The following is a 22,955-nucleotide window of genomic DNA, read 5'->3' as shown; positions in this document are numbered from 1 at the left end:
TTGATGTAATATAAAGTAGAGAGAATTTATATGAAAAAGTGGAAAAAATTTATATTGTAGTGAATTTTTTTATTTAAATAATAATAAAAAATTATTGATGTGATATAAAAAGTTAAAAAGTAAATAATATTTTGAATTTGATGTTTTTTGAAAAAGGTGAAAATAAGGGGGAGGGGAAGGGAAGGGGAAGGGAGGGAGTTACTAAACGGGACCAAAGTTTCTGAAGGACTCGAGCATGGCTTCAACGTGGGGTCAAGAAACTGAAGTATGGCAACGTGCAAAAGGGCAACTGAAAGGTGGAAGGCAAAGAGAGACACGTTGAAGGTTTATGAGGTCCATTTGTCATGTGTGTGCGCGTTCGTGACAGACGGAAGGAGGCTATAGGGTCCATAGGGTGACAAGAGGGAGGTGATTAAATAATAAGTGGTTTAGATGATGAGCCTTTTATGGCCTTAGCACAAATTGGGTCAGCAGAAAAAAAAAATAAATAAAAAAAAAAATGAGGGCCATTACAATTTATGGGCTACACTAATCTGAATTTTTTTTTTTATTAGTCATATAAAAATTGCTTTGGGTTCTCGTATAATAAAAATTACTCTAATTTTAATTTTTTTTTTATTTTTTGAGGTGTTACAATACCAAACATTTAGTAGTTTAGCATAACCTCTATTTCTAATAGAAGTTATGTTTTACCTAATCTAACACGTTGTAAGGCTCTTTTGTAACAACACTATTATAACCACAACAACGCCTACATGCACAACAAAAGCAAGTTCATCATCATTAAATGATTAATCCATCATTAATCTTATCTTAAAACTTTAACATAGCATATCGGTATTAAACATGGGGTTATTCATGCCAAACGAACGAGATAACAAGGTCTCAACTATAACATAATCTTTCCATGTAATATCCAACATCCATAATAGCATAGTCAATCTAGAGGCTCAAATCTATAAGTTAAGAGGCTAAATTACGAAAATGAAACCAAACAATAAATAAATAACAGCCTAATAACACTACCAAACATAAGGTTAAGCTAACTAAGTTATATATTTTGAAGAATAAGCCATAAGAAACCACATTCTCTCTCGAAACACACACACTCTATCTCCCTCTCTCTCTCTATATATGGTTCTATGAATTGAAGGGATGAAAAATTGAGGCTATGGGGCGTAGGGCTGTATTTAAGGACCTTTAATGATTGTCCACCAGCATTATACATATATGCCTTTTGTAAAGTAACTGTCCTAAAATTGAATTAGGATCCTTTCAAATTATTTGTTGGAATTTGAGAGAATTCAGGCAGGTAATTGTGAGAGATCACTTATAGGACCCACCTGACAAAATAAAAATTAGACTACATAACCACTTATCTGATCAGATGGGACCCATAAGTGTTATATAACAATCACCTTCTCGAATTATCTCGGCTCTGTTTGGCAACCCCCTCCCTTTCCCTTTTCTCTCTCTCTCTCTCTTTTTTTTTTTTTTTTCACTTATCCAAAAAAATTATAATTTTTTTTCATTTTTTATATCACATCAATACTTTTTTATTACTATTTAAATAAAAAAACTATTACAATACAATTTTTTTTTTCTATATAATTTTTTTTGTTATACTTTATATCATATGAATTACTTTTTATCACCACTAAAAAAATAAAATATCTCCCTCATATGGGTTGCCAAACAAGGCCCTCAAAATCCGACAAATAATTTGATTGCCCACCCAGCGTCGTACAAACGCAAGTCACTTCGAAGTTTCCAACAACCTTGCTGAACAAGTGTCCCGCAAAGTCTCGGACACGTTGAACACTCAATCCCACTCACGCATACATTCAAACAGAGCACGACAAACAAAAAACAAAGGTGGCAAATAAAATGAAACAGAGCTAAAGCAAGGAACAGTAACTGCTCTTCTCCTCTCAAAGGTACAAACTCTACTATCCCTCCATCAAGTTCCTAGCACATGTTTTGTTTCTAATCTCTGTTTGGTTCGCGAGACGACGAAGGAAAAATACAAGATAAGTAAATTATTATTGTTTTTTTTTTTTTTTTTTAAAAAAAAATGAAGCTTTTTGAAGTTTCGAGTCCTCTGGTTTTTGGTGTTCCTTTATTTTGAGAGCTTTTTTTAGTAATACTAGGCTCAGTTATAATGTTATATATGCGTTTCTTTTGATTTTCCTATGGTTCTCAGCAACCAAAATGGAACTGGAAATGGGTATTGCTTCGTTTGGATGACTCTACATGTTTGAGGTTTTAGAATCGGGGTTTTCGAATTAACATTCTTTGGCCTTTTTTTGTGTGTGTGTACGTGTGCGTGTTTCTGTGATATATGTCTTGCAATTTTTACTATTATTCATTTCAAAGAGATGGGTGTTAAATAATGCAAATGTTATAGCAATCCAACAGTGACTCTTTTTCCTGATGCCATCTGATATTCTATAGTAACTACGCTAGAGTACAGGATATAAGAGAAAGGGGGTCGGGATGAGCCTATTAACCCAAGAAAGAAAGAGAAAAAGGATAAGCCCAGGGTTTCGGAAATTTAAATTTTGTGAATGGCAGTTTGGGATGTAAGTCACTGGGGCAAAGTCAATCAGTGAGTATGCGGTTATTTCCCAATCTTTCTCGTCATCCTTGATATTTTTTCACTTCCGGTGTTATTTGTATGTCCCTCATGGCTAATTGAGAAACTCTTTTGGCCATGCGATCAATAGGTTATCCTATTGAGAGCTCCTTCTATGTTCATTTACTATTCAGCTTGTAGTTGTGCTATGTGTACTTCTGTGATTTATAAATGATTGCAGATAATATATCTACTCAATTGGTCATAACATTTGTCAAAATGTACTTGCACAACATGCTCGCTTCTTTTGTTCAAATCTTCTTTCATTTCCTAAGTACTGCATATGAACTGAAGTTGGATAAATAGAAATTATAGTGAAATGTTATTAAATTGTAGAAGTGGCATTCAAAAGAATTGGGTTTGAGAGTTTCACAATAATGTGTTTCAGCATTTGGAAAAACATCAATCATTTGAAGATACTTCTTTTAAAGACTTTTCTCCTACTTCCCTGGGGCACTTAGTTCACAAGCATGTTCAACACTGTGAACGCCTGCTGAGAATTTTTCAGTGCAGCATCATCTTTGCTCCATTAGTTCACAAGTCCTCATTTTTAACTGCAGCCCCTTCTTCCACGATCTTCCTCTTGCTGTTGATGGAGCTACTAATTCGTGTGCTCTGCATCTTTCTATTGACCTTGTAATCATTTCCATTATGTCCATCTTGGTTTTGCTTCTTTTTCTTCTTCTTCTTTTTTATTTATTTATTTTGCTTTTTTCTTGCCACCGCTATTTCAAAATGTTATAGTAGGCATCAGTTTCTGATGGTTGACATTAAGATATGCTGTCCTTTTTAATAGATAATAATGACAATAAAATTCAGATAACAGTGACCTTGTTTGCTCTAATAGGATAATTGAACCGCTGAAAGGTTGCCTTGCAGCTCAGGACTGGCCTTTGAACATTTAGATATTATTATTTTAGAGCTTTTCCTCTGTGGTTCATCTAAACTCTCTACATATTATGACACTATATGCCAAGTTATATCAGAACGTTGTGATTGGAACTTTATGAAAAAAATGCCCTTAAAATTTGTGTTTTTACTTTTTAATGCCCTTGAATAAAAAAGCCCCTAAATCCACAGAACTGCATAATATCAAAAACCAAACCCATGGGTTGGTATTGCATTTATGACATTCTATGTCAAATTATATCAGAAGGCTGTGATTTGAGTTCTATGAAAAAATTGGTCTTTTGAAGTATGTAAGATATCAATGGTAGAAATATATGTTCTTCCTTCACGCAAATTATTAATTTTAGCTTTCTGAAAATGAGTGGGGACCTCGTTTGTATGTACTATTGAAGCTAATTGTGCTCATTCGAACATATTGTTTACTTCTCTGGTTCTCCCTTTCCAATCAATTTTCTTTTCATATTTCTTGTTCATATCAAGAACAAAAAATGATGCATAGATTGAAGTAGGTCAAAACTAATATATGATATAGTAGCATGATCATTTGGGGCTTTTTAGATGAGCAAGCCTCGAGACAAGCAACCTGCTCCGATGGTCGATGGAGAATCGGACGGAGGTGGAGAGCGGAACGGCGATGTAGAGGTTGACACGCGTTGGAGAGTTTGATCATTGGTTGTGATGGTAGATGAGACTGAAGACTCCTTCTGCTTGTCTCAGGGTCAGGATGTGTGTCGGCGGATTTGGCGGAAAGAAGAAAAATAATGATGTGTAAAAGTAAAACCTAAGGTTAATTTAGGAATTTTGTTTTTTAAATTTTAATATATATTTTTAATATTTTATTATTTATATATATATATACCCGGTTTTTCGGTTATAACCTGGCATATTAAAATGCTAAAACCGGGCGGCCAGATTTACACTCCTAGTTTGCAAGGTGCAGATATATTGATCTTTGAAAACTCCGACTTCATTTGCTTCCTCACACGCCCTCACGTACCACAGTGTGTCTCTGTCAGCTCAGCCATGCGCTGCACACACCGCTAATAGAGCTGTTTCTGGCAATAAAAAAGCACCGAAGTGGTTTGCCAGCTACAGATCGGTGCATCTATGAAGCTTCTCTTCAACGCAAACACTGCACGCACGTCCACGTGTAGAATCCTTTGACGTTTATTCACGCACCACACGTGCCGGCGATTTCTCATGCGAGTCTTTTTCACTTGCTCATGCGCCCCTAGTCACCGACGTTCACTCATGCACTCATCGGATTATCGGCTTACCCGATCCGATAACCGGCCCAAGTGGGCCTAATAATCGACCCGTTAGTCTCCCAAATCATTAGTCTGTTAGTCGGCACATACATTGGCTCAAGTCAACCTAGTTCACCGGCCCAAAGTCGACCCAGTCATTGGCCCATAATCAACCTAGTTTATGGCCCATTGCGGTTCAGTTTCCGGCGATCGACGACCCAAGTCCCTGGCCACCCTCGGCTTTTGCCAACGTTGCCTATGTCTGACCCCGTCATCGCCAACCATCATCCGGCTCACCATCGCCTGCCATCATCCGACCACCCAGCCACTACCCGTCCCTAGTTCACCGCTAGCCTCTTGCCACCATCTGACCCAGTCGTCCTCTGGCCACAATCATTGGCACCTTCTCTGGCCACTGTACTAGACCATTCTCCAACCACCGCTTCACACCAACAACCGCTGCTTGGTTCGCCACAATCATTGGCACCTTCTCTGGCCACTGTACTAGACCATTCTCCAACCACCGCTTCACATCAACAACCGCTGCTTGGTTCGCGCTGGTTGCCTAGTCAACTGGTTTGAGTTAGTCCAAGTGACAACTGATTTTGAGCTCACGTCCGAATCTCCACTTCTGCCACATAGGATCTTGATATGCTTCATCAAGACATTTGAGACCCGAGCTCATGCCCAGATTTCTATCATTGGCGCACTAGATTTGCCTCGGCTCAGAAAAAAATACAATCTTTTTCTAAAAAAAGTCAATTTTTTTTCCCAAACTTAGCTTCCACTAGAGTTTGAGGGGAAGTTTGAATATAGGACATTTTCTATATTGTGTTAATGTCGTTTTCTTTGTTTAGTATTAACCATAGATGTTTTCTGTAAGTTTGATTACCTTTCTTAGCTCCCTTCACTTACCCTACTTCATTTATAACACAAATATAATCAAGTAAAAAATAAGAGCAAGATGTAGCTCTACGAGACACTTCCTAGTGGTGGACGTAAGTCTTTAAGGCCAAACCTCCACAAAATTCCCGTGTCTCTTCCTCTCTCTTATTGCCCTACACTTCACATTTTATTTAAAAATTCTAAAATAAGAAAAGTTATAGACATTTGTAACTTTATCCTGAAAAATTCTCGAGTTCCTTTCTTTCCAAATTCTGAAGACAGCTACAGTTAGCATGAGATTCCAAATCATGCTCAAAAGGGACTTCCTTTTGAAGCAATGGACCATCCAGCAAATATTTTCCTCTCAGCTTCTATAGACCTACAGAAGAATGCATTTATTAAATAGGAAATGTTATATTCTCTTGGACCAAGGAGAGGAGATAAAAATGTAGTTGAGATCTTCAATGTTTTGCCCTCAAAAGACACAACCATAGAAATGAAACTTGTTTTGAGTATTCAATCTACCCCAAATATATAACGAAAAGAACTATAGCAGGATGGGAAATAACTTTTTTATGCCTAACAATTCTATACCAGTTGATGATAGGGACACGAGACTGAATGCCTTCCTGAGCACTTCTTATTGAAAATGTGCCATTTGATTCCACCAACTACAAATTATTTGATCTCACCATATTAGGCTTAAAATAATTTGGAGCAGTATTTTTAATATCTCAACTTAATTCAGCATCCCATTCCTCAACTTTCCTCCTTGTCAGTCATGTTCTCTGCACTTATATTGTTATCCTTGTTTGACAAACAATCTTGAAAAAAAGTGCTCCGGATCTGCAAGGTTTTCATCACAAAAATACATTTACCATCTGAAATCATTCCATACTCCTGTAGCTTGTCTATACTTAAAAGTTACTGTCAAATTGCCATCCCAAGATGAAGCCATGCCTTGGCACAGCTGTGGCGGCCAGAAGCAAACGAGCCAAAGGTTTGCTGGTTCTAATAACATTTCAAGTATCTCTTGATTTATAACTTGCAGGAGGTGAAGTCAGCTGGAGAACTGTATCCAGAAACTTCTTGTTTGTTTCATTCGTGGAGGAATTGCATGCTTGAGCTCTCTGATCCCCCTCTTTGAACTAAAGGAAATAACCTTACAGTATCTTGATAACCTTTCAATTTCCTCCAATTGACCAAATAAAACAATGAAGATAAACAGGATGCAACAAATGTTTTATGTTTAAATATAATTTTTAATATTTATCTAGCAATGCTTTTCTTCTGTGCTTGTGCTTTCGATTTGATGTGACAGCGTTGTCTTTTTTGTAAGCATTTTAATGGCATTAAAATTATGAGGAAATTTTGTATGTTTTTGCTTCTTTGAAGTTATACTCATTATCTGGATTATTGTTTCATTTTACAATATCTCGTATCTTACTACCAATTCAGAAGGGTTTTGTGATCGATCATATTGCCAAGGAAGCAAAGAATCTTACAGGAGCCACTCTGCTACTCTCTTTCTGCAAGTTTTGATCTTTCATGGAGTACAAATCAGATGAAACTATGCATGGTAGTAGTTTTTTTTTTTTTGGGGGGGATTGATTTTAAAAGATTTTGGTCATAATTGGAACTTGTTTCACAGCATGTTGCATTGCGTTGAATGATCTTTTAGAATTTAAATTGTAAATTGAGCGATCATGGACCTTTTTTTTTTTTTTTTTTAATATATATATATACACATGTATACATACATCTATATACACATGTATACATATATATATATATATATATATATATATATATATATATAGACACATGTATATATACATGTACAGACACACACATGTATATATATATACACACACACACACATGTATGTATATATATTGTTGAAGAATCCTGTGTTGATTGAAATAATGGATAGAATTGGAAAAGAGGAGATTGAAACTGTTAAATATTTATGTTTGGATAATTTAGTGCATCAGTAAAAGATCATATACTTAGCATGCCCATTGTTCTTTGTCTTTAAAGCATTTGATTATGTATGTCCTTCATGAGGCATCAGTGTACCTTAAATCTTGTGCTTGACTTTTACAAGCACTTGAGCTAAAAATTCTTTGCCCTTAAGTCTAGATTTTAGTCATTGCTCTTCATAATTGTCATTTTAGTCAGTCTAAAGCCATATGAGTTGAATGTATTTGAAAGAATTGTAACAAACCTTTTTATGTGGTGACTCATTCACCAACAGCATGCTTAATTGTCACGATAAGAGAGACATTAACTCATTAAGGGGGTCTCAATGTTGTGAAGAAAGACAACCACATTGCATGATGAGTGAAGTGGATATGCGTTTTATTTAATTCGAAAGATGGACCAAAAGTTGATAACCATTTAGTGATTACCGTTGAGATTGCTCTTATAATTGAAGCCAACTCATTAATGACAGCTTCTATATACAGTGAGATAGAAAAACATGAAATCATAATAAAGTTGCTTTTGCCTTTCTTTTCCATTCTTTTTGGAAATCCTAAGTATACTTCAATTTCAAGAAAAGATCTAATGTTTAACAAAAATTTGTGGTTAAACTTTTTTTGGTGGTAACTTTATGTTAAAGGAGCTTTTAAAATTTGTAGACAAGCTAGTAAGACCAACATATGGAAATTATGATGTCAAAAATATTTATCCAACTCAAAACCCCTCTTGAATCTGAAAATAGAACAGAAATAGACTTTTATTTTTAATTTTAAGTAATATTGCCATTGTATGAATTGAAGAAATGTTACAAATGTATGATAGAGAGTGCTTGATTTATAAGTTAAATATAAGAAATTATTGTGGAATGAATTCTAACAGAGTGAACATGAGAAACAACCGACTTAAAGAAAGGTGAGATTACAAAATTGAAAATTTGGTTACAGAAGTAGAAGACATCTATTGAAAGGGAAAATAACCAAAACTTGGAATCCTAGGATTTCACTTTTAAGTGTCCATGTACCATTTTTGGCACAGTTCAGGCGTTAATGTTATTGTTTTCTTTCTTATCATAGTTGGACTAGTAAACTATAACTGCTTTTACACATAATTCAAAGTTTTAAGATGAATATTAACATCTAACTTTACCAATCACTCTTCTTTGCCTGAAACTCTTTCTAATGAAAATGTTAAGTGCACAGTTTGTTTAGAGACCCGAACTGCTTTTAAATCTAACAAGCTACTATTACTTATGCTAGAATTGATGTCAAAGCATGGCCCTATCAGATGTTTTGGTTTAATATGTTTATAGACTTATGACATAGTAATCCTACTTCCATAGACACTGAAGTCTACTGAATTTAAACCTTATTTCTGACCATATCTGTTTAGTGGAATAAAGTATGTTTGGTGGTTCCCATTTCTTTTCTTTGTGAATAGAATTACTTTCAAGCACATGCTGGTATTTTTTATTGGCAAATTGAAGTTGTTTGTGTGCGCAGATGAGAATGAGAACATTATGGGGAGTGAAGTATCTCAATCCAATCGGAGTGAGATGGATGGCAAAGATGTTCTAGATCCGGTTTTAAGTCCTCCAGTAAATCCTGCACAAGTTGACATGGCTGATTGGAAAGTTGGAGAACTTGTTCTGAGAGATGCACCTCCCAAAGAAATGGAGGCTTCTTGGGAAGTTAACATGGAGGCCTGCATTACAACTGATGATGTTATATGGGCTGGAGGCTTTGGAGCAAGGGATGATATAAGTAGCTTTCTTCCCGTTGCTAGCGATTCTACTGACTTTGAAGCTACTATCCGTGATGCCCGAGAGTATGAAGAACCACAGGGGGATATATGCAGACCGGGTCTTGGCTGGACAGAAGCTACAGAAGCAGAATAGTTTTGTTGTCACCACCACCCCCAAGTTGTTGCACTTGACTTTTCTCATAGTACTTGCTTATAAGATATTGAGGTATGTTAACCACATGTTGGTTCATGATCTGGGTTAATTTTAAGGAGCCACTTTATCTTCCTTTTAGCGCGCACTGTTATTTTCGTGGAAGAGATGTCATCTGTATGAGGAACCAATATGACATTACTATACTCTGTTTAATATGCAGCATATGCTTAAACTCTTCCTCTGTGAGGCTGATGGGTTACATCTATTTCATAGTGCAATGTTCTCCTTGCATTTTTTAATTTCCTACCAGAGTTACATCTATTTCATAGTGCGATGCTCTCTTTACATTTTTAATTTCCTACCAGAGTTCCCAACAAAGGTTTCAAATGGCCCACATCCTTCTTGTTATGCGTGCAATTGTTATTGAAAGCCAAAAACGTATACGATAACTTGTCATAATTTACTTTTTGAGGCCCTTTCTGTACGATGTGGCTCATTTGTGAGGCCAACGTCAATGCATTATGAGATGCGTATTGCCTTTTGGAAGATCCTCTGTCCAGGAGCAAGAATTGCCAAAGGGTCATAGGCTGATTTCCTCTGTACAAATATTTCCCACTGAGAGCCAAAGTGAGCTTGCCACTCTTCTCGTGTATTGTATTGGGGCAGATATTGCTTCATTCCAAGTTGGGCTATGGCACAGAAGTCTAGAATCCTTTTGTTTTGAATTAAAATGTGTTCTAAGCCATCTCTTCCTGTGGAAGATGGCATTGCAGAGGATAAGAATGCCACTAGATAGAAAACATCTTCATCTGGGGTAACTAAAGATGTTCTATTGTTCCACCTACAACACATAAATAGGGGAAATTCAGGTTGAGATTATGAAATCTGAGTTTGCTATAAATAATTTGAATAATTAGAGTTATTAAGTAAGTACTTGGATTGGTTGACTGGGTAGATGAGGATAGGACCGTTGCTTGTGTCTGTAAGAATGTTACCAAAGACCTCCTCAGCAAACTCAGAAATTCTGCTCTTGGGGATGAGAAGATTCAGCCACGGATGAGGAACTTCCCATAAACCTTTTGCTTGCAGTTTTTTCTCAGACACGTGTACTCTATCCAGAAATTCCAAATAAGAAACTTCTGACTGGAAGAGTGTGGATGGAATATAACTCAATTGTGACAATAAGTTCTGGACGCTCTGCATTTGAATACAAAGGTTAAAAGCCAATTTTGGTTAAGTGCACACAGTGTACATATTTATCTAAGGTACAATTTCTTAGTCTCACCTGATTCATAGTTTTAGTCTCATCTGGGTTGAAGTATTTGACCATTTCAAGACAGAACAGAGTTCTTCCATCAGAATTGAATTGATTGGCTTGAAGTGGATCCTTAGGACTGAACGAAGATCTCCAGTTATTAAGAAGGCCAGTTCTATTTATTATTACGAACCCTTCGATGTAGTCAAATGAATTCTCAGATGATATCAAGTGCTCTTGATCATGGGAAAATATGGAGAATTCCGAGTAGAGCACTCTAATCCATTTCACCTGTCCAGGGCAGATGATTTGGTTTTAAAAAATGTGCCTTTATAGAGTAGTTCTCAGAAAATGGATGTATTCTTACCATCTTTGGTGCTGGTTCAAGAGAAATTCTAGCTTGGGTGATGATGCCAAATTGTCCAAGCCCACCAAGAACAGCATAGAAGAGATCAGCATTTTGCTTCTCCGAGCAGGTAACCACTTCTCCCTTTCCTGCACTCAAAATCTCAGTCTATATTAGTTGTGCCTTTCATGGTTATGATATTTCAAACTGGCGGCAAGTTATTATTGCATCTTTACCTAAGGGCATATTTCTCTTCTAGTGGTTGGTTTAAAAGTTGATGACTGAAAGCATCTCATTATTGTGTGTGGACTGTGAAGGGATATTATTGTCAATTTCCAACAAGAATCAAAATTCTGAACTTACTAGAGTACCCTTGACCTTTCAGTGAAATGCAGTGCTATGTCCCTTAGTAGTGATCTGTGAACGAGCCAAATTTTGCGTAAACATACCTGTGACAACCTCCAGCTGGTGGACGTTGTTGATCTGGGGTCCATGGTGGAATGCCTGGCCGCTGATTCCAGCATTTGATAGAGTGCCCCCAACAGTGAGATGAAGGTAATCTGTCCAAGATTTTGGTGCTAGCCCATTTTTAAGAGTCTCATGCAGAATATTTATCCACAACTCACCACCTGAAACGTCCACATAAGGCATCTCCCCACTGTGAACTTGCATTTCTAGTCCCTGAAGTGATTCCATGTTAATAACTATGCCCTGATGGGCTTGAGCTTGACCCTGGATGGAGTGACCATGGCCTCTAGCAGCAACTGTTAGCTCTGAAGCAGAGCCCATGTCGAAAATATGCCTTACCGTGGCGGAAATATCAGGCACTGATTTTGGATGTAGGACTGCTGATGGGAGGAAATGATACATGTTGCCAAAGTCCTTGGCGGCATGGTGATTGTTCATATAATCAAAACTGAAGTACCCATCTAGACCAAGTGTTTCCAATGATGACAAAGTATTGGTAGAGTTTAAGCGTTGTGGAGCCGTTGGGGTGGCAAAAGAGTGGTTTGAACAAAGATTGGTTCTATCAGGTGTACAGCTCAAGAATAAAATCATAATAATCTTGAGGTATGCATTATTTTGCTTGAGGAAGCTCAAAGGTGGTAACTTCATATTTTTCTGAGGATATGCTGAGAGAGAGAGAGAGAGAGAGGGAGAGAGAGAGAGAGAGAGAGGATTGCTCTCTTTGGTGAGGCAAGGCAAAAGGAGAGGTGGGGAAAAGGCTAAGGAAATGAAAGGCAGAGAAAAGAATTTAAAGGGGAGGTTTTGGGCGGCATAGTCAAACACACATTCAGTGATGACGCTGTATATAGACATTAGACCGTATTCCATGTTGTATTCGTACGTCTGTGCGTTTTTAGGATTTTTTTTCTTTTTGGTTCGCTTTTTTGTGTTCCAAAGCGATGTGATGAAAGTGAAGATTTCACGTCTCAAGGCCACTTTCTGCTCAGTTTCGTTAGAACCACATTTTCTACTTTATTTCTTGCCATTTCTGGAGCCTGGCATTGCTATTTCAAGCATTGAATGGTACACAAAAGATGCCCAAGCCTGCATTTGTTTTAGTGCAATGGGATTCAATTTTCTGATCGTGGAGTGATCGGCGGGCCGGCCCCTACTAAGTTGCATGCTGTTACAGCCGAGTGTGACAGATTATTGGGTCCCACTGCAGTGGAGTTCTTGGGAAGTGTATGTTTTGTGGTTTAGGTTTCTCTCCTTGAGCTGCCTTCAATAATTTCAAGTAACACTCAAATGCCTGCCCTCTTCGAGTATCAAGGAAATTCACCATTTGATTCATGGTTATAGTTTGGGACAATTTCTAGTAAGGTGTGAGCTGCTTGTATTTCACGCTCTTTAAGAATACCGTAAAACAATTAAAACTCTTCAAGAATACTGTAAAACAACTAAAATTTAGAGACCCTTCCGGGAGTCTCGCTCCAATGCTCAAATTATCTTCTGAGAAAAAAGTATGTTCAATGCATAAAATAATTAGTCTGTCGTTTATACCTGGGGTATGAGCCTATTTATAGGTAAAGAGGTGGAGTCAAACTTGAATTAGGTTTACTATCTCCACTTAAATTAAGAGGGCTTGGAGTTTGATTTGTTCTGGAGTCCTATTTCTATTCAACAGGGAGTTGGACAGTTGACCAAATTTTTCAAAGAGTCCTTATTGAACCCGGATTGAGACTACTACCCCAATTCAACTTGGAGTTGGATTATTCCCAACAGTTATCAACTCTGTTAAGAACCTCCCGAAATCTTTCTACTAGTAGTAAATTGGTGCTCCTTTTTAATTCCCTCAAAAACTTTTTGTCCTTTTTGGCGTGTATCAACTAATTATCAGCTTCGGTCAATATATAGATAGAGAATGATGAAGCTTTTTTTCTTTTTTAAAAAAAAAAAACTGTTTTGGAGAGAATTCTTCCAATAAACGGACATTTATCTTTATGGTATGTGATTTTTGCTTGCATTTTTTAAAGTACACGTGAAAATCATATGCTCTAAGGATAAATATGAGTTTATTAGACTTGATCGAAAGAATTTTCTCCAACCTGTATGAGCACTATTTAAGAGTGAAGTTGGTAACTTTGTTTCGATGGGCATTTATTTTGGCTGATATTCTTAGATTGATGTGATGGAAATTAAAGATAAATCTTTGTGATGTAGAGAATTCTTCCAATAAACGGACATTTATCTTTACGGCATGTGATTTTTGCTTCATTTTTTAAAATGTACGTGAAAATCATATGCTTTAAGGATAAATATGAGTTAATTAAACTTGATCGTAAGAATTTTCTCCAAACCTATATGAGCACTACTTAAGAGTGAAGTTGGTAACTTTGATTCGATAGGCATTTATTTTGGCTGAAATTCTTAGAGAGATGTGATGTAAATTAAAGGTAAATCTTTGTGACGGAGTTGATATTTTTACCTTTTAAAATGTGACTGATTGTGTTCTCATGTTGACGTTTACATTATGATATTAGGTGTGGGTCCTGAAGCACGTGAACCCCATAAGGTTGGGGATGGAAGAAGTGGGGGGCTGCCGGGTGGAGGAGGGGAACTGTCATGACCTTGACTCCGAGGTACAAACCCTGTCATCTATTCCATTAAGCGAAGGTCTGTGTACTTTCTTTAGAGGACCTTTATAATCTTATACTGTAGAAAAGGTCCTTTGAGATAACAGCTTGCTTGGTTGGTGGCTTTTGACCTGAAAAAGCTAAAGCTATGAAATTTCCATTCAATCTGCTTCTTTTTTCACCAAGTGAGAAAAAGAGTCTTTTTTGGTTCCTCTGTTACCCTGCTGTTGCTGTTTTACCCAATAAACATCGAGCTTTGTGCATCCATGAGTCAAATAAGTGTCTCCACTTCGAAGTAGTATCCATTGCTGGTAATGGGAAAGTGGGGGTCCCTGGGGGGGGGGGGGGGGGGGGGGGGTGTTCTTGGATCTCTGTAGGAGAAGAATGGTAAAGGAAGGAGTGGAAGTGGAAGTGGAAAATGGAAAAAGGTATAGACAGTTTGAATGGTTGAAACACAAAAAGGTGTTTAGGTATTAAAGCTAAGAACTGGATTGGCCTTGGAGTCTTAGATCCCAACAGTGGGGCATCCCTTAAATGATTCCCCTTTTGATGCATGTTCTTGCACTGCATTTTGTGCCTAACAAGCTACTATGCTGCAAATTATCACCCCTTTTGCTTTTCTAGTTGGGTGACCAGAAAACACCCATTTTCGTTCAGCAGCTCTTTCTGTTTCAGCATTGTTTATTTATTTTTATTTTATATTTGTCTCTAATGTGAATCCACAACAAATCCATCATATCGAAGCTAGAGATATTGAAAAGTTTGTTAGCTATGAAAACACGTGTTTGGCTTGAGAAATCGTGGGCCAAACGCACTTATATTATTAGGGACAGAGCTAAGGGGGACTGGGAGTGGCCATGGCTTCTCTTAGGGCCGGTAATTCGGGTTTGATTGACTCACTAATCAATTCTAATCTGACCCATTTGGTTAAACGAGTCAAACTTTTCAATATTGCCATGACTTATTTAAATAAGACTTGACCTACATAACTCATTTAATAAATATATTGTGTTGGATTGATCTAAATACGTCTCGTTTGAGATTTGAACATGTATATGAATTAAAATGAAAGAAAAAGAATTTTAATTATATGAAGTTATGAATTTTAGCCTTTTAGGTTTTTGTTTTTTACTTGTAAAAAAAATCTAATCTAATATAATTTATATGGGCTATGCGGGTTACTTATGGGTTAAGCGCGTTGACCGGCGGATTTACCCATTTATTAAACGGGTTAATTTGGGTTGACCCAAACTCGATTAATTTGACAGTTCAGACCCTTTCCAAAAAAAAGAAGAAGAAAGGTTTTAATTTTTTTTTTTTTAGCATATTTAGGGTTTCTTTATTTTAATCTTATTATGATGGCTCCCTTCAAATTTTTTAATGCAATCCAGCCCCTTAGAGTTACGTTCACTCTAAATTCTCTTCTTTTCTTTTTTTTGGTAAGTAAAGTTAACTCTAAATTCTTAGTTCCGTCATTTATTGTAAAGTTTATGCCTATGTAATATATATTTCATAATATTACTGTAAAAGTTTGGTCGTTTCTTTCTGATATTTTTTTGTCTCTCTTAATCATGTGCATCGTGACATTGTCTCAATTATTGGGGTCAGATACATACAAATTGCTTGGCAATTTTTGGCCATAAGTGTAACTCCACCTAATAAGCTTTTGGATCCGGTCTTATCCAGGAGTTAGATGATATTCATCCGTGTCAACGAGTTATAAAAAAGTTATATGTCTAATATTTTTTATTGTTTTATAAATTATAAAAGGCCGTGAAAAAGAAAAAGAGTTTAATAAGAACAAAACTCTTTTAATTTATTGTACATGCCTTGAAATGGGTTCTTATTAGCTCTTGATTTCTTGGCAAGGGTTTTGCTTAAAATAAAATAAAAAATAAAATTAGGGTTTGATTTTGATACAAATCTAACTCACCCTTAAAATTTAGATTTCAAGGAAAAGGTATATATATAATACAATCTTTTGTTTATATATATAAATAAAAGATTGTATTAAAGTCACATGGGACATTTCGAATTGTAACACATTTATCTACCACTCTAGACAATATTGATGGCTTACTTTCCACTAACCTAATCCCATGAGAGTGCAAAGAGACAAACTGAGACCTCCCTTTTCATTTTTTATCTTGGTTTAATATTAAGAGCATGGTGGTTGGGGAGTATCCATCATAAATTATATATATATATATATATATACATGCTTGTTTGTCAGAGGAGGGGTTTAAAGGACATACCCTTCGTAGTACTTTAATCATTCAGTACAGATTGTTCATACAGCCCTAGATCATTCTCTCCCTTCTCTTGGTTTAATATTAAGAGCATGGTGGTTGGGGAGTATCCATCATAAATTATATATATATATATATACATGCTTGTTTGTCAGAGGAGGGGTTTAAAGGACATACCCTTCATAGTACTTTAATCATTCAGTATAGATTGTTCATACAGCCCTAGATCATTCTCTCCCTTCTTTCTTTCTCTCTCTCTCTCTCTCTCTCTCTCTCTCTCTCTCTCTCTCTCTCTCTCTCTCTCTCTATATATATATATATATATATATATATGATGTCGTGTCATTTAAAAAGAAATGATTCATTTCATTCTTCAATCATTTTCTTCTCCTCTTATTTTTGAAAATCATTATTGGATCTGTAGGTTTTTCATGGGGTCCCGCAGATCTAATGTTGATTTTCAAAAGTAAGAAAAAAAAAAAAAAAAAAAAGACATTAGGAGGATATATAGCACATCTCAATTTTAAATGAATCATAAAATGTATTTTCTTCATTTCAAGTCCTGTCCTTATAACTCCAAAATTTGAATTCTTGAAATTACTCGAGGCAAAAGGAAAAGTGTCTTAACATGTAATTCATGAATATACATCTCTTAGTAGAATAAGATATTTGTAATATAAAAACAATGTTATATATCACACCAATATCTCACTTTTACCCTATCATGTTAACGTGTTAGGGTGTAGTAGCCTTTGAATCAACCCTTATTAACAGAATTTATATATATATCTAATGGTCACTAGACTTTGCCACATCAGCATTACAAGATAAAAATGAGATATTAGAGTGGTATATAACATTAATTTTAGTGGGTTTAAGTAATTATATTCTATTGTAAAACAATGTTTCCTTTTCATTTTGTAAGAATTTTGTCAAAATTCTCATCTCAATTCCCCTCCCCCCCCTCCCCTTTCTCCTTTCTCCCTTCTATAATCATGTACACAGAGAAGACAACCTTTTACAAATCTTTTCCAACGCACACTATAAAAAAAATAAAATAATAAAATAATTTTTCAAAACTAAAGTAAGCGAAAATGCAATTAATGAGCATGATGGAAGATGAAAATGGATAGTGACATTGGTGGACAAGGATCAAGATTTAATGTTGTTGTCTTTAACGAAGTAGACAATGACATGTTATAAATATAATTATATGGCATTATCTACATCGTTAGCATATAACAACATTAAATCTTGATCCTAAAATAACTCATTTTCATTTCACTTAAATGGCGGGAATCTTGTTACAAAACCGAGTGGTGTGTATTAAGGAACAAATAAAAAAAAAGGCAAAAAGTTAAAATGATGCATTTTTAATTTAAAATATTATTATAAATAAATTTTTATATTGAATATTAAAATTTAATTCTAAAATTATCATCGAAAGATGTAAAATTATTAATTAAATTTTTATGTTCAAGTTTTGTTAATATATTATTCTCAATAGATAATATAGTTAATCTATTTTATCTTTCTTGTAAGATAGTCGATTGTAATTAAGATTTAGTTAATTGTGTATTAAAATCAGTGGCACAATTATGATAAGCGATCCGAACTCATAACAATGACCGATTAAAATCAACGACATTTAATAGTAAGTATAAAATATCAAATATCAAAAAAAGTAAAGAATGATATAACCAAGAAACAAAAGTTTTTTTGTTTTTTTTTTTTTTGAAGAAAAAAAACAGAAGATTAGGAGTGGTGAAAGAAAATAAGAAAAAAAAACAGTGGGAAGAGGGTCATGCTTTAGTTTGAAATCTTATAAGATTTTAAACCTGCTACATCACTTTTATTATTTAATTTTTTTTTCTTTTCTAAACTCATAAAATGTCAAATGGTCTCCTCTCATTTTATTATTATTTAAGGCCTTTCTTTCACTTTTTATTTTTATTTTTATATATATAATAAATTAGGGGCTTAAAGAGGCCATGTGTGAACTGTAAAGTCCAAATTGAATATTTTTAATCCAAACTTTTGAGTTTTAGTGGTTTTAGGCCAATCCCATAGAATTTGGTGGCTAATATGATATTCTTTTAATTATTGTTAGGGCGCTGTTTGGTTTTCATTAGGTATTTCTTGGGTCGTTATTTTGATTAGAGCATTCACATTCGGTTCAACAATTTATTATTATTATTATTATTATTTTAATATTTTAACCATCAACTTTTTCAAAAGCACATATATTTCAATCTCTATTTTAGCTATCTATTTTCTAGTATCGGAGTTAAGAATTCATTTTTGAAGGGGTAGAATTAAAATGTAATGAATACTTAACTTTTTATAACCTAATATGTGCATCACAAAGAATACATCTATTGAACTTCAGAAATGTGTCAAGAATAATATATTAGTAAGGTAACATGTATGCATAAGTATAAAAAGAAATAAAAATACAAAAATAAAGTGTTTGAAATTGCAACCTACACTATTTTAGAGTACTAAAATCATTACTTATCAAATATATAAATTGAAGCTCTCAACAATTTTTCTTTCAAATTTGAACGAGAGGATAAATATATTAAACTTGTAAAAAAAGAAAAAGATAAAATAAAAAAAACATGAAATAGGATATGCAAGTTTGTGAATTTCCAAATCATGAAAGGCAATTCAACAAATGACAAAGAAAAACTACAAAACGTAAGCCAATGGTCTGTCTTTGCAATGTGTCAAAATAGTTTGTCTAGAAAGAATTAAATTCATAAAAAATATGAATGGGAGAAGTTAGGAACTCATCTTACGACGTTTAGGGTTTGTTTGGATGTGGGATTTTTTTATTTTTTTTATATTTTACTATATTCAAAATTACGAATAACGAAAAAATTTATTTTTTAAAATTATGTTTGGATGGTTTAGAGAACTTGTGACAGAATTGAAAAAAGTTGGATAAAATTTGGTAGAAATTGAATTTAAAAACCTACCCAAACATGCAATAATATAAAATAAAATGCTATCTAAACATGCCCTTACCTTCTATATCATCGCATATCAACTTTTGTGGGGGCCATGGCTCCACTAGTACTGCCATTTTAACTATTTCATTTAAATATTATTTTTTATTTATTCTTTATTGAAGAGAGATAAAATGTTAAAGATTATTATTATTAGTATTTAACATATCGGTGAGAGACTCATTTTGCTCCCATATAAAAATGCTCTTAATGTTGGTACACACAAGAATTACTCTCACATGGAGACAGATTCTCTCTAGTTGAAACCAACGGGAGAGGAGCCGGTCCTTTATATGTGGAGGACAAAATAATTATTTTGCCCTTCACATATAAAGGACCGGCTCCTTTCCCATTGGTTTCAACTTGAGTATTATACCCTCTATATATAAAGGACCGACTCCCTTTCCCATTCGTTTGAACCGAAGAGGAAATCCCTCTTGCATAAGGTTACCACCTTTCAAATATTCCTACTTTTTTTTTCGTACGGATAAAATGACAGAATAAAAATAGTGGAAATAAAAAAGAAGAGCACATTCACGTAGACAACCTTTGCTTTCAATTTGGTAATCATGAACTATTTTACCCTGCTAACCAAAATGTAAACAAAGCTTTAATTAATTAATTAAAGGCAAAAGGCTAATCTTAAAACTAGAATGGCCATGGGGTCCAAGATCCAAGCACGAACAAGGCAAAATGATTCCTTTTTTATATATTAAAATTACAAAGTCTTACGAGAAAAACAACTTATTCTTTTAAGTTATCAATCTGTCTACTTATAAGGATCAAAAAGTGTAAATTTAATGATTTAGTTAATATTTTATTACTTTATTTTACGTGTGGAATAAACTATTGGTTTATCTTTCATGATTTTGTGCTATGATAAATCATGATCTTAAATCATCATTGATGTTAAAAGCTCAAATTAATAAATAAATAAATTTAAATATGTAATTAATATTTTAACACTACTTCTCAATCGTACATAAAGTTAAAAACTGCTGAAATGGTTTGTTCCCCTAAAAGCCAAAAGAAAAATCTTGCTTTCTAAGATATCAAATAGTTCCCTCCAATGTTGGGAAAATCCAAATGAGGGTGAGTTTTGATTGCATATGTCAATGACTCAATATTATCTTGATCGATACCAAGGGGCACCTAGGCCTTGAATTTTGTCTTCAACTAATTTTGATAGTGTCAATCTTAATCAACTTTTGAATAAGTCTTTGTTAAAAACAAAATTTAATTATTGATTGTAATTGCCACATCAATATTGTGAAATAAAAATATGATAATATAACATTACTTATTTTGATAAGCAACATAATACAATGATTAAAAATCCAAAATACGTAACTATTGTGCATTTGATTCCATCCATAAAAATAATTACAAATGTATGTGTAAGACTGCGCACAAACTATATGGACAAAGAACAACGCTTCATTGAGGGCATCCCGGCCCCCCAGATGTAAAAGTTAGAAATTATACTCTGTTTGTTAATGCTTTTTAGAGAGTGTGTGAAAAAATGTTATAATGTGACATAAATTTGAAAGTAATTTTGAGCGTTTTATAAATGTTTTGTGTTGTTTGTTAATATTTTTTTATTTTTTATTTTAAAAAAAAAAATGTAGAAAGAAAGAATGTTATCAAACAAAACGTGTAATTAGGTGCTTCTTAAAGCACAATAGCGCGCATAGACATTTGATGCCAAAAATTGACTCTTAATTATCTCGATCACTTTCTGAATCTTCATTTTTATAAAGCGTTGTTAGGGGTACTACAACTTTATCTACAACCCCCTTATAAACTGGCGTGCCATGGCCAGTTCAAAGAACACTTACCATGTTAGTCACTAAACAGTTAAATTTGATTGTAACTGACGTGATAAATGCTACGTAAACTACCGTGTCAGTTTGTAAAAGATTGTAATAAAAAATTAGTATAACACCTTTTAGACATTTTCCATTTCTATATTTCAAATCGGTTATCATGGGAGTCCCTTTGCTCTCATAAAGGGGAGCTTGATTAATTATCATCAATTTAGTGGTCATGACTCATGAGCACCTATTCTGGCTTTGCTTACCGTGTAAGGGGGGGTGGGGGACGTGGTAAAATTTTCCAAGACATATGATTTGGTCTTCAAATTCCACTAAAAAGTCTTCGTCTAAGAGTTAAAAAAGAAAAGAAAAAAACTAATTTGAAGCAAGAAAATGAGGTCTTAGATAATAAAATAAATGTGCTGTCTAGAAGGAGACCGATTTTGTCGAAAAAAGACCAAGTTAGGTCAAGTGTAGTCTAACATTCATAGTCTTTTTCTTTTTTCTATTCAGCACCCGACAGCAGAATCTTTTATTCCTATAAATCTTACACCTATAGCCTATAATATATTATATGTAACCCTAAGCCTCATTTATTTGAAAAAAAAGACTATCACCAAGTATAAATTATTGGTATTCTGACAACCATAGGAGACAACATATCTAGATTTTTTTTTTTTTAATTAGTTATTAGTGCTAATTAAATGATTAAATTTATTAATTTTTTTTTAAAAAAAAACATATATATATTTAATATGATATCTAAACAAAAATCTTAAATTCGAACCCCGACTCTTCAGTTTATTCCATATTTTCAATTAAAATATTTTACCTCATCGACAGAGACAAACCAAGGGAGGCCGGGTCGTAGCCTCGTAGGGCCATGACCTCTCTCTCCCCCTCTTCTATATAGTATATTATACTCACATTTCACTGGGTTGATGTGGTAGTGTCCATAAATTATTATTTAAAAAATAAATAAACCAATGGTTAATGGGTACCGCCACATCTACAAAGTAAAAATTGAAAAGATAGGAGTGTAGTATGTAACATTACTCGTAGTTACATATATCTTAAAATTAAGGCCGAAATATTAAGTTTGACAAAAAAAAAAAAAAAAAAAACCCAATCTTAGCCTCTTTACACCCAAATGTTTTTATAATTTGTATAATTAGTTTTTGTGAAAACAAAATGGGGTCTTAATTATTTCACAACGTACGTGGAACACATTATCATGTGAATCAACACACGTAAGTTAAGGTACGTCCAAACAATCAAACAATCTAACGACGTGTCTTAAGTAAATTAATTGCATATATACTACAATGTTTTCTATATTTTGTTATTTGACAACAAAGAAAGAAATTAAAAAGAAAACCCAGACATGCAGTACACAAAAGAAGAGAAGCTTTAGTACTGCCGCGAGGCCCTAAGCTGCATGCGGCAGAGTTGCTCTTCAGTAGTCTTCATGCTTTGGCTTCTATCTATCGATAAAAATTAAGGACGGAACCATAAATTCTTATGGAGATAATTAATTAGACATCATTTTTTATACACTTGGACTTTTTAGGACGTTTATCCTCATTTTCAATTAAAAAATTCCATGGGCTACAATCAAAGAAATGACTAGTAATCTTGAAAGGGCAA

At 34.4% G+C, this 22,955-nt stretch overlaps 2 protein-coding genes across 5 annotated transcripts; one reads left to right on the top strand and one right to left on the bottom strand.

Annotated features, from left to right (window-relative positions):
• The first annotated feature begins 1,745 nt into the window (after window positions 1-1,745).
• Window positions 1,746-9,818, top strand: LOC133873952 (uncharacterized). Of its 4 annotated transcripts, none has more exons than XM_062311762.1 (3): window positions 1,746-1,937; window positions 7,138-7,255; window positions 9,159-9,818. In XM_062311762.1, the coding sequence occupies exons 2-3, from the start codon at window positions 7,225-7,227 to the stop codon at window positions 9,551-9,553; spliced, it is 426 nt and encodes a 141-aa protein (XP_062167746.1). In that variant the 5' UTR covers window positions 1,746-1,937; window positions 7,138-7,224; the 3' UTR covers window positions 9,554-9,818. The 4 variants fall into 4 exon arrangements, with proteins under 4 accessions (XP_062167746.1, XP_062167744.1, XP_062167745.1 ...); XM_062311760.1 differs by having other exon boundaries at window positions 1,747-1,937; window positions 7,135-7,255; XM_062311761.1 differs by lacking the exon at window positions 1,746-1,937 and adding an exon at window positions 2,467-2,608 and having other exon boundaries at window positions 7,135-7,255.
• Window positions 9,819-9,996: 178 nt separating this feature from the next.
• On the bottom strand, window positions 9,997-12,354 carry LOC133873951 (cytokinin dehydrogenase 1). Its single transcript, XM_062311759.1, has 5 exons — window positions 11,604-12,354; window positions 11,176-11,303; window positions 10,839-11,099; window positions 10,488-10,750; window positions 9,997-10,394 (listed from the first exon to the last, which is right to left on the bottom strand). The coding sequence occupies exons 1-5, from the start codon at window positions 12,268-12,270 to the stop codon at window positions 10,073-10,075; spliced, it is 1,641 nt and encodes a 546-aa protein (XP_062167743.1). The 5' UTR covers window positions 12,271-12,354; the 3' UTR covers window positions 9,997-10,072.
• Window positions 12,355-22,955: the final 10,601 nt, after the last annotated feature.

The sequence above is a fragment of the Alnus glutinosa genome, chromosome 7 (genome assembly GCF_958979055.1).
Source record: "Alnus glutinosa chromosome 7, dhAlnGlut1.1, whole genome shotgun sequence".
NCBI classification, from domain to species: domain Eukaryota; kingdom Viridiplantae; phylum Streptophyta; class Magnoliopsida; order Fagales; family Betulaceae; genus Alnus; species Alnus glutinosa.
The sequence above is the reverse complement of the archived record's forward strand: the minus strand, read 5'-3'. Positions and strand labels throughout refer to the sequence as shown.